This window comes from Bos indicus x Bos taurus, chromosome 22 (assembly GCF_003369695.1).
Source record: "Bos indicus x Bos taurus breed Angus x Brahman F1 hybrid chromosome 22, Bos_hybrid_MaternalHap_v2.0, whole genome shotgun sequence".
In the NCBI taxonomy this organism is placed as follows: domain Eukaryota; kingdom Metazoa; phylum Chordata; class Mammalia; order Artiodactyla; family Bovidae; genus Bos; species Bos indicus x Bos taurus.
In genome coordinates this window covers 30,265,808-30,278,324 of record NC_040097.1, presented here as the reverse complement: position 1 = coordinate 30,278,324, position 12,517 = coordinate 30,265,808, and the positions used below count along the sequence as shown (strand labels likewise).

At 40.9% G+C, this 12,517-nt stretch overlaps 1 protein-coding gene across 13 annotated transcripts in view; it reads left to right on the top strand.

Moving 5' to 3' along the window:
• Positions 1-12,517, top strand: part of FOXP1 (forkhead box P1) — a 627,798-nt gene that overhangs the window by 469,764 nt on the left and 145,517 nt on the right. For all 13 annotated transcript variants that reach the window (XM_027523924.1, XM_027523929.1, XM_027523928.1 and 10 more), the window contains one exon: positions 5,482-5,583. In XM_027523924.1, the coding sequence (XP_027379725.1) occupies positions 5,482-5,583 (102 nt within the window). The remainder of the gene's footprint in view (positions 1-5,481; positions 5,584-12,517) is intronic.

Genomic DNA, 12,517 nt, shown 5'->3' with positions numbered 1-12,517 from the left:
GAGAAGACTCTTCAGAGTCCCTTGGACTGCAAGGAGATCCAACCAGTCCATCCTAAAGGAGATCAGTCCTGGGTGTTCTTTGGAAGGACTGATGCTAAAGCTGAAACTCCAGTACTTTGGCCACCTCGTGCGAAGAGTTGACTCATTGGAAAAGACCCTGATGCTGGGAGGGATTGGGGGCAGGAGGAGAAGGGGATGACAGAGGATGAGATGGCTGGATGGCATCACCGACTTGATGGACGTGAGTTTGCGTGAACTCCTGGAAATAATGATGGACAGGGAGGCCTGGCGTGCTGCAGTTCATGGGGTCATAAAGAGTCGGACAGGACTGTGCGACTGAACTGAACTGAACTGACCTAAAATGCCACAGTGCTTCATATTTTTTTAAGACTTCCATGTGTCAGTACTGATCTCAAGCCTCATGATCAAGTGTGTTACATTAAAAAAAAAAAAAATTATTTTCTTCTACTGGCTTGCTTTTATGTATATGCACACGTTTACTCAAACCATATTTTAGGTAAACACATTGGTGTTTCTTGAAATATGATAAACATCTTTTTTGAATGTCGGCTACTTTGATCAACATGCTAAACATAGTGTACCTCATAGGATGCCTCACCCCCAAATATAAGCACCTGCTATGAACTCGAGATGTAAATACCTCAAAAGTGGCAAACGTGCTTATGTAAAATGTAATTTGTAAATAACAGATGGCACTTATTTACTAGGAATGGGAGGCAGTGATGAGAATGAAGTCATCTGGAACCAAAAGAATGAAAAATGCATCAAAATTGTCCAGGTCCCCAGTTAGGGTGAAACTGACTAGCATGCTACCAAACTACAACCCAGCCCCAGTCCCCCTGAGTCTCTGTGCCCAGCGTAGGCTGTGGTCCCCGGCGTGCCTACCACAAGGTGCCTCCAAGAGACTGAGGCCTCAACGACAACCAAACAAGAGAGGGAGGCAGTGTATGTCTTCTGTTCCTGTTAGCTCGCAGGGCGATTGATTTTAGCTTTTGAAGAATGATAAATAGAATTGTGTGCAGCTGGGCTGTAAGTGGCTGGCTTTATCAGTTGCCTCCATGCTGACATCTTCAACCTGTATCTTTACTGTAACCCACAGGCCTGGCCTTCAAGTACAGCACCACGTTATCCAAGGCCAGGCGATTGTCACATCTGTTCTAAAGCAAGTGTTGACTTAACCCAGCCCAGGAAACTGCCACCGAGAGAAAAAGGTCTCCAGAGATTGTATGGGACCTTTTAAGTTACTTACGCCAACAGTTGGCCTGCAACTTGAGTCACAGCTGAAACCAGTGTTTTACAAGTTCTTATTTATTCATATTCTCTCTCTCACACACACACAGTAGCTATGTGTATCTTTATTTGGAAGCCCAAAGAATCTACTTGTATCTTGAAACAATATGTCTTAAAGAGACCTTTCTTCAGTCACGACTGAGATGCTATTATAAAAATATAAAAAAATCCATCCTCATTTCTTAGCTGTGTTGGGACACATCTCTGAGGTTCAGGCAGTAGAATCTGAGATGAAAGACATGAATCTCCTTTTCATGATTTTGGTGCATGAAACAGGTAAAATTCACTATCAAGTCAGCATGTGTGGGGAACAGATTGCATCCAGGTCTCCGATGCAGTTCCCAAATGGGATTCGACCTGTCATTCCCATGTTTTTCTGACAGTGACTTTGACAGTAAGCATCTTAGACTCTGTACACATGGTAGATACTGGGCATTTGTATGATAATGATGATAATGTCAAATACATAGTCTCATACACAAAGGATTTATTTTTCTTCTTTTTGGTGATTTAAAATCCAGATTACAGTGATTTAAATATCATGGGAATCCGAAAAGCAAATACCCTTTAATGATTGATTTCATTGCACTTTATAAATTCTAATAAATTAGGCTTTCACATTCTGGCTGAGACCTCAGTTGACTTTTTTGAAGGGTGTGGAGTATTAGTGCTTTGCCCCACCTTTGTTCTCATACTGATGAGGAGGCCAGGGAATTATTATGGGATAATTCATAACAGTTCATATCAAGATAAATAATTCCTTTTACTAGCGTTGTCTCTCTATCCCAATATTTGAAGTTGTTTTCCCTGTTTGTGTTCATTTTGAGGACAAAATCTGCTGTTTAGTTGCAGAGTCATGTCTGAGTCTTTTGTGACCCCCATGGACTGTGGCCTACCAGTTTCCTCTGTCCATAGGATCTTACAGGCAAGAATACTGGAGTGGATTGCCATTTCCTTCTCCAGGGTATCTTCCCAATGGTGCCAGTGGTAAAGAACCCACCTGGCAGTACAGGAGACATAAGAAACGCGAGTTCGTTCTGGGTTGGGAAGACCCCCTGGAGGAGGGCACAGCAACCCACTCCAGTATTGTTGCCAGGAGAATCCCATGGACAGAGGAGCCTGGCAGGCTAAAGTCCATAGGGTCACAGAGTCAAATACGACTGAAGTGACTTAGCATGAATGCATGCATTACACATTTTCATCATTTGTTATTTCTTCAGTAGTTTGACTAAAATTTCTTTCATGTTCATACAAGATCCTCAGTCTTTTCTGTTCCTGTGCTTCTATCTTTAATTCTCTTCTTTGCTGGGGCTTTTGTCTGAAATGCTGTGAAAAGGCTGGCACTCTTAACGTGACTATGTAATTCGATATATCCCATGTTAGGTCTGAAAACTATGTTCTACACATAAATGACTTTTCCCTTCTTCCCAGCAGGAAAATTGCAAGGATTCCAGTAGCTAATTTTGAGATGTATAGAGCCAGCTCAGTAAACATTTGTTGAAAATTTAACTTTGAGTCCTATGCTTTCTCTTGTTGAAGTGCATTTATGAGAACATGCTCATATCAGAATAGTTTCTTTGTGTGTATCAACTTTTTTTAAGGACACTTAATAGTATGCCTTTTGCTTAAATGAGAAGCTTATTGTATAGATTCTCTGAGAATTGAGTATTTGAAAATCAAATTCCTGCTCTCCAAGTATTTGATGAAACATGGTAAATTATTTTAACAAATATTTGTGGCTTTGGAGTTGCCATTACTCTGATTTTCTTGGCTTGATCCCTTTTGGTCTTAGATGGACCTTACCTTTCTCTTCCCCACCATATCTTTCTCCACACATTCTTTTCACATTCATCTCCACACCTTCTGTCTGCCTTTCCAACTAGTAGCCAGACCCTTCTTTGCTTACCCTGGGAACTCTGACGGTAGCAATTAAAATATATAACACTTCCCTTTCCTACATTAAAAAGCAGTAAAACCTTCATGTGAAATAACTAAGGGGACATACATAGTAGGAGGAGGGGTTCTTGCTCCTGCAGGCACCTTGCAGTGGGGACTATTTTTCTTATATGATATAAATGAAATCTTCACTCTGCCCACTTGTACACCTACGCATGTACTGAGCGTCTCCAAGGAGACAAGGAAACCCGGAGTCCAGTGATGGTGAATCCTCCTCAGAGACAGCAGGCTGGAGTCTCAGGCAACTCTCCCAGGCGTCTTGGCTTCCAGATGCCCCTCTCAGACAGCCTCTCTTCCCGAGGCTCTCGCAGGCAGTCTTTCTCGAACATGTCTCTCCCTTCCCAGACGCAGTAGCCCGTCCACTCCATCCGAAGGGCTGGTCGTGGTGAGTTCACTAGACGGAAGGCTGCTGAAGGGACAGTAAGGGTGGGTGCAGCAGGGAGCTGGGACAGGAGGGGTCCATCTTTCCCAGAATCTTTTCTTTGTCACCCATTGATTTATCTGTGCTTCATTTCATTGCCTCCCTTTGCACCTCTTAGACACAAAGGCACTGTACAACCTTCCGTAGCATCTTAAAAATGTTTCTTGTGACCACACTACAGTCATAAGCTCAGTGTAATGAGATTGTCCTTTGAGGAGAAGTAGTCCTCTTGCTGATTAAACATTTTTAGTAATCTTTTCATGAACATATACTCCGACCACTTGCATTGCCCTTCCCCTGAGTTGACTGCATGGGAACTCCCACACCACCTTGCCTTCCCCCACTGCACCCTGTGTCTCTCTTAACTTTTCTTGGAACTGTAAACACTGTTTTCTTACGTAAATGACATCTGTTCCTCTTTGAAAAATACACTACCATCATAAGCCCATTTTTCACTCTTTCTAAGATTATAGTGTCAGATCTTTTTGATACGTGGACCACATCTTTGTTTGAATCTTCCAGGCACAAATAATTGTCGTGTAGAAACAATTATTGATGTGCTCCCCAGTGAATCTTGTCCTGTCTCTAAACTCCAAGCGCATCATTTAACAGACCTTCTCGACATCATCTCCGTGTGCACCTTCTTGGCTCTCAGCTAAATTGATTCGGATAGCCTAACTTGCCATGTGATTTTCTAGCGAAAGGTCTGCAAACTTCTGGTTTCTGTTGCCAGCCCTGCTGTCCTCTTTGGAAAGGTTGAGCTAGATGTTATTCCTAATAAATCCTTTGTCAGTGAATGACCTCACAAAGGTTTATTGGTGACATTTTTATTTTTTTATTTGAGCTTTTTTTTTTTAATAGTATCTCTTGTTTTTTTTTTTTTTTTTTCGTTTCTGGCCACACAGCATGTGGGATCTTAGTTCCTTGTGCGGGGATCTAACCCACGCCCCTTTCGGTGCACGCATGGAGTCTTAATCACTGGACCACCAGAGAAGTCCCTTTATTTGAACTTGAGGAAAGATTGCTCAGTCATGTATTCTGCCCTTTGGAGGAACCTCCTTTTTTCCCTCTAGCATTAGCTCTAATTGCTAGCACCTCCCCAGTTTCTCCCTTTAAGTAAAAACTAGCCCATGGTATACACTCAAAAGACGCATTTGTTTTCAGCACAGTTTTGTTCACAGGTGTATAAGGTACCTTTTGAGCTGACCTAGAGGTCAGACCAAGTTTTTTCTTACATAGTCCATCAAGGTCACCTCTTTTTGATCTTCCTTCACAAATATCTTTATCTGCCAGGTGGTCCACCACTTACTTAGCTTTTCCTTTTTATCTGGACTCAGATGAGGTGAAAGTGTTACTTTCAACTTGAGTTCTCAAGCTCCCTCAAGAATTGGAGAAGGATGAAGGTACCTTTGAAAAGAGCCCTTTAGTGTCTCTGAAATTCCTGACTTTGCCCTGCTCCTTTGTGGCCTCTCTCTGCCCTCTTTCCTCCACGTCCCAAGCATTAATACTCTACATTGCATGTCAGATTTATGGTATTAATCCATTGTCTGCGTAGATGGATTGCTATGCCCGAGGAATTGTGAACGAAATTGGCAAACTCCAAGAAAATGTATCCAGATTCTGGAAAATTTTCCAACTTAGACTGATGGGAAATTTGATTTGCTGTTTTATTTGCCTGGAAATGGAAAAGTCAAGATCTCATCCTCATGTGTCCTTCCTGGAATCCTTTTTTGTGAAGGAGCCTCTGAACCTATGTAGTAAGATGAATGTTTTCCTTTTATTTTTCCTTCCAGGCGCTTCAAGTGGCAAGACAACTTCTTCTCCAGCAGCAACAGCAGCAGCAAGTTAGTGGGTTAAAGTCTCCCAAGAGGAATGACAAGCAGCCAGCCCTTCAGGTAAGTAACAAGTCTTATTTTTTTTTTAAGTTGATGTTATACACTTTGGGATAGCTGATAAAACCATTCAGAAGTGGATTGTGTTGAGAATTGCAAATCATGTAAGGAAATCTTCTGCAAAGGAGAAGTGCATTTTCTTTTTGTTTGTTTAACAGTAGCGCATGACACTTTGGGAAGAAAAATGTCTGTTCAACCAACAGTTTTGTTGTTGGGAGTAAGAAAATCTAATGAGACAATTTAATCGATGGCTGAGGAGTTGTTGGCATGGGTGGCTTGTTAGGCTGTGTGGCTTACCAATGGGGAAAAGTTCCTAGTACTCACATATGTCACTCATTCTCTCATGATCTGTCTAGAATTGGGACACACACACACGTTACTTCAATGCAGTGGTTTTCAACTGGAGTGCTTTTACCCCTCAAAGGACAGTGGGCAGTGTCTAGAGACATTTTTGGCTCTCACATCTTGGGGGGAATGGGTGCTTCTGGCATCTAGTAGAGAGAGGCTGAGAATACTGCTAAACCTCCTGCAGTGTACAGGACAGCCTCCCTCAAGAGAAAACTAGTCAGTCTAAAATGTTAATATTGTCAAGAACGTACTTGGCTTGAGGAAGATAGAGTATTTTCAATACACCTAGTAATGAGTGTAATACATCCTCTATTCTTCAGTGGGTGTTTCTCAGATATTTCTAAATTATTAATAAAAATCAGCAAGCAGTCTGTATGTAAAGACTAGCAGCTTCTCATTTCAGAAACTTTAAAGGCAGGAGTTAGCAGACTGGAAGGCGTGAGTTCACAAATATCTACTTTCAATCTTTGACTTGAAGCAGAAAATGGTCATAGACATTTCAGAGAAACTTAATTCGGTGTATCTGTGCTCACAAGCAGGACAGGGAAGGCACTTGCAAATACCAGGCAGCTCATCACTACTTTCAGAGCTAAGAGTGGGCACCCCCCTAAATGGGAAACAATATTGAGTTTCCCACACTGAACATTCTAGAAAAGAATTTATAAGTGGAAGCTGGTGGGTATAACTTGATGCTGATTAAGATGACCACAAGGTCAACCCAGAATCTAGCTTGGGTTGACTTTTTTCAGATCAGAGAGAACCAGGGTACCAGTCCCTAAATTATCCTACAAAGATCAAACTGACCTTGGACCACACGTTCTAGTTCTTCTACATCTGCCTGTAAATTGTCACTGTCTAGGGCACATTCAGCATGATACAGAGACACTTTCTTGGCACAGTTGAATCATAGTGTGCATTGATTCCTAACACTTCTAAAAGCAGTGGTTTGGAGAACCACCGCCAACCCATATGCCTTTTCGTGAGTATGAATGCCGGGGACATTTTTAATGAGGTCCAGTGCCACTGAGGTCCCATGTCAGGTGCTATAAGCAGTGCTTTGTTGTGCCGATGTCTTAAGAACAGCTCTGGAGGATGAAATATGACTGTGTTGACCTTTCAGCTGTGAGCTTATTTGTCAGGATTCAAATAAGTTGAAAGGATCAAACTGAACAGTTTCCGTAGTCAGACTGGGAATTGTGTTTCAGAGGTCAGCAGTGGAGGCCACATTGCAGATTCCAGAACATAGCCAATTGTTGGTACATATTAAAGTACTGGGGCATCTCCTGCAGACAGAGACACAATTAAAATTCTAATTTATTAATGTATACAGGGAGCTAGCCCAGCCTGTCACTCAGTGATTCAAATGACTGTCCATTCTTTCGGCCTCCCCCTCAGAGCTCTCAGAGCCTTAAAAATACTATGACTCCTCTTGAATTTATCAGATCTCGAATGCATTGGGAAAATAACAATATATTATTGTTGGGGGGGGCACAAAATTTTACATATAGTAGTGTTTTGGTTGGAGATCATTTTAAAAAGCACACACAAAAATGGTCTAATAAACTGCTCTTCAGTGTTGAGTTGTATTTTTTTGGACCAGACTTATTTTCTATTTACTTTTTTAATTATATAAGGCCTGTTTAGATAAGCAAAGGGCAAGATGAATGAAGTTCCTTTAGGGCTAAATATATGAAGTCAAGTTTTAGGGGATTTCCTTTGGAAGGCGTTTTCCCCTTCTTGCCTGTTACAAGGTTTTTAGCCACCAGAAGAGTATGACACAGAGAGCTTTGTTTTTCTTGGCAAAGGACAGTATCAAAACCAGCCTCACACATTCTGCTGAGCCCTTCAGTCTGTAGGAAAAGCGGGGGACAAGGGGGCCATGTTGGATGCTGAATTAGCTAAAGACGATTTCTGAGTCCTTTCCTGTCCCTTCAGTGGAAGAATTGACAAGCAAAGAATTTAGACCAGATTTTAAGAGTTGCTTCAGGGGGGAGCGGTTGACCTGTGTGTGTGTGTGTGTGTGTGTGTGTGTGTGCACACCTGTACATAATAGTCTGTGTCTCCTCAGCTGCCTGGTAGGGTCATGCAGATTCACGTAGTTTTATTCGATCGCCTGGCCTTCCACAAACAGGAAACATTTTCACTAACCGAGGCCACATGGCATGTTACCTTGCTGTAAAAATACGTATGTAGACTTGGTGATTCATGGAAGGAATAACCTTCACATTTAAATATGTCTTGCCGAGCCATGTCCTTGCTGGGGCATCTCAGCTGGAGTGGCTCTGACATGAAAGGGAAATCCTGCAGCAGATCCTAACAGTACTCCTCTCTGATCTCGTTACCCCCCCCCACCCCGCTACCTAGACCTATTTTAGTGAATTTCAGATCTTCCGCACAGAGGAAGGCTTGACAGGGAAGAAGGATTTGATCTGCTGATAGCTTGAGGAAAAAAAAGAGAGAAACCCAAATCCCCAAATATACTGTGACTCATATTTTAAGCAAATCTCACACTTCCCTGCTTTATGTTTGGCAGCGCTCTCCAGTTTCACAGGCTGATGATACAAACAAAAGAAAATGGAAAGTTAAGAGGAGGTTATAAGTGGTTACTCGACAGAGATCACAAAATGTAGTCAAACATCATTGATCTGGACTAATTTCAGCAAAATGAGAGTAAATAAGCGAGACATGACACTCTTTGCAGATACACGTACTGAACTAAATCTGAGCGGATCGCATTCTTGGGTGACATTGTAGTTTATTGTGAAGGCATGAATCGGATACAGATACTGCTTCTGAAGTTCTGGAAAAATATTCTACTTAGGAACCTAAATAGCTCCTTATTTGGTCTATTAATTTGCTTTGCAAATTTTTTTATGAATGGTATGAGTGAAGATTGGAAATTGTCCCCATCATAAATTCAGCCTCAGAAGGATTTGAATTAATTAAATGCAACTCAGCAAATGTTAGTGAAACAGCTACAACTTGCGGGACATGAGGCTGGTGATCAGAGCTGCAGACCTGTCTAGGAGGCAGACCCTGCCTGCAGGATGCTTTTGAGCTGTGAGAGAATTAACCAGGTTTTGCCGCAAGAAGAAAACTGTGTGTGAGTAAAAATAGAAGGCTTGCTTTTATAAATATTTATCTACTTCTGAAGATAGCTAAAACAAGTGAAATAAATGCTTAACAGTGCAGGTGTGCTCATAACCTCGAAAATGTGTAATTTTACTGGCTGAAGATTAATTTGTGAGTAGATGAGCAATTTTATTGATCACATTTTGGAACTTTGACCACCGTTTCTGGGTAGTAATTCATTTGGGTTCTTTAAGCATTTTAGTTGTTGGCACGAGGACATAAACTGGAAGGAAATCAAATGACACATTTTCTCCTAAGAAAGTAAAAGTACATGTGTATTCTGGCAGCATTCACATTAAGAAAGAAAGTAAACCTTGTGTGTTGCTTACCGTGGAGAGCTGACCACAGTTTCAGGCCATATATAAAGAACTTGAACTTGAAACCAGTCGCCTGATACTTTTCTCTCCTGCCCATCCCCTCCTTCCAAGTTTATCTCATATACAGGCCCTTCATACAGGGGGCTATTTCACTGGGAGGAGAGCTGGTGGAATCAACTGGAAGGTCAGCCTTTTCATCCCTTTAGAAGCTCAGGATTATAATGAGGACTCTGGCTTTTAAGTGGAGGAGGTTAAAATGCAAGATTCAGCAGGTGTTTTTTTAGCATTTTTATTTGCAGTTATATAAAACATGCTTTAGGCAGCATTTTGCTTGGCATTAATGTCACATATAATCTTAGTACCTCGTATCATTTCCACGTTATTCACTGAGGAATAAATTGGTAAGAGGAAACCTTTAAAGGAAACTATGATTTTATGTGGTAGATACTGAAATGGAGTGGTTTTGAAATACTGACACTTAAAAAGTATCCTTATGCAATGAATTAGTAAAGCGTGTAATTCAGGAGAGGGAGGCAGATTTTCTCTTTTAATGTCTGGAGTTTTCACTGTCTAGAATTGGTATCTCTGGCAGGAGACTGACAAGAAGTATTGAAATTTTGGTACCTTTTAAGATTTTGTTACCACATGACTTTGGAGAATCCTCAAACCCCCAAAAATATGTTGTGATAAGAAACAATAAGAAAAGATGTTTTAAAAAAGTTACTGATTCTTTCAGATTTTGCACACCTTTGAAAATATGATAGAAACAGGGCCCCTTTCTAGAAAAATGCACATGCACACAGAATTTTGCATCATTACAAAGGTTTCACAAAGTTCAAGAAGTCCATCTGTTTGCCAAGGTTCAGTTATCTTGCTGGAAAAAAATTATTTTTTTTCCCCAAAATAGTGTTTTGTCTTTGGCACCAAACCTCATGTGAGTTATGTTATCATGAGGTCCCTCATTTTTGCTAATTCAACTTCAGCTGTATATAAGGTGACCCTATGTCTGTCCAGAACTGCCCTAGTCTATGCCTGTTGACTGAGTGGATTTATTAATAACTCTGACTCTTAAAACTATCCCAGCTTGTACATTGAATTATATGATACTTGCTTACACGGATCTGAACGTTCAAATGTAAGTGTCATGCTAACATTTGAGGTGTAAGTGTGTCTTTGTCACCACGTGCACATGTTTTCATATGCAAAGATAATTAAGGTTCATGAACTAGCTCCACAGCTGTTTTGTAGCGTAGGGAGTATCATGAAACCGTTCTATGGAGGAGAAAAAGTGCAACTTCAGAGAGGTTAAGTGACTTGCTACAGAGCACACAGACCATGACAACGCAAGGCTAAGAAGCCAGGTGTCTTAAGACTATAGGCAACCAGTATGCTACCTAGAAGTTAATTATTCCTTGTCCTTCAGTGTATATTTACTCAGCATCTACTGACTGCTACGTTTTCCATCAATAAACAAATTTATTATTTTTTTCATATCGTAAGCAAAAATAAAACTGAACCAACAAAAACTAATCTCCACTGTAAATATGTAGATTTCAATTAAGAGACTAAGACTTGCATAATTATCCTAATTGTCGTTCTGTGGACGTGTATGCACGCACACACGTGTGTAGATATCACAGCAGTGAACAACAGCAGAGAAAAGTTATTTCTTATTCTCCAGCCTGAAGTGCCCTAAGAGCTTCCATGTGCTGGAACATGGAAATGGTATGTTATAATCATTGTTGGGGCGAGGAGGTGGGAAGGAACATAGGGGAAAAAAAACATACTTGACTGGTCAAAAATGTGTAAATTGCTGACAAAATGGCACGTGTAATTAAGAGTGTTCCTACCATTTTACCTTGTGGTTTACACCTCTAGTGTTGAAAAAGAGAGCGACTCCCACCTCGCTAATTACCATTATCACTGAAATGCTAGGGTTGGAGTCATTAGTTCCATGTGCATTTAATTAGAGGAAGGCTGAAATTGGATTTAACTTATTACTTTTTCATGGATCACTTTCTTGTCATCACTTCAAATTGGATTGCAGCCCCAGGTAACTAATTATGAGAGCCACAGGATCAAGAGTGAAAAAAAAAAAAAAGGTAATTAGGAATAACACTGTTGGACCCTTGCTGGTCGTCCACTTGTGCTTCGGGAAAAGGGAGGGAGGGGGAAAAAAAAAACAGCCCGAGCTGTATTTTGTAGTATTACAGATTAGGGAGTTAGAGGTATGGATGATTGCTAAGCATCATGGGAGTCTGTCACCACCCATAGTGGTTTCTATGATATACAACTGAGTTGAAGATGTCAAGTCGACATGGTTCCACAGTCAGCTCCCTAATACCTAGATTAAACTTGTAAAAGCAACAGATTGCTTGTAGGTATGAGGCATCTCAACAACTGTGTCGTCTGCGGCCTTACATATATGATTACAACAAAGCTGTCAAGATGCCTCTGAGCCAAATACAGAATATTTTAAGTACAGGGAGTTAGAATTTAATGAACATATTAATGTTGCAGAAACATCATTCATATCTGACAGGAAGACATATCAGTCAGCAAAGCAGTAAGGTTTAGGGTTTGTATATCGGGAATTTTTGTCAAAGTTTCCAGCCGACCATTTACTTAACTTCTTGTTTGTTCCCCAACCCCCGCCCCCTGGCCCACCCCAATGTTGTGGATAGGCTTGCTGACGTTCTGTTTCTCCTTCCGCCCCCATCGAAAATACTTTAAAACAAATGATATTGTTTCCATGTGCAGAGCAGAATTCAGAACTGCAGGCCATCAATTTTATTGACATCGTCTGAAAAAAATGTTGATGACAGTTGGAGGATGTGAAAGGATTGGATTTTTAAAGTTGCTGGTACTAACCGTGGCAAAAAAAAATTGAAATGTAATCTTATTTAAAAAAAAGGCCTGTGAAGTAAACTCTCCTAAGAAGGGCATCTTCTTTGGTAGACTGTGATAGGATGGTGAGAAATCTTGATATCAAGCCTGATGGTTGCCATGATGCGGGGAAGAAAACTTCCCAGAGAAGTGAATCACCAAGCAAAGATGGCTCGAGTTTCCTTAAGTTGTTTAAAATTGGTTTTAATGTTCTGTTAATGTAAGCAAATAATCATGATTCAGTCTTGGGTGAC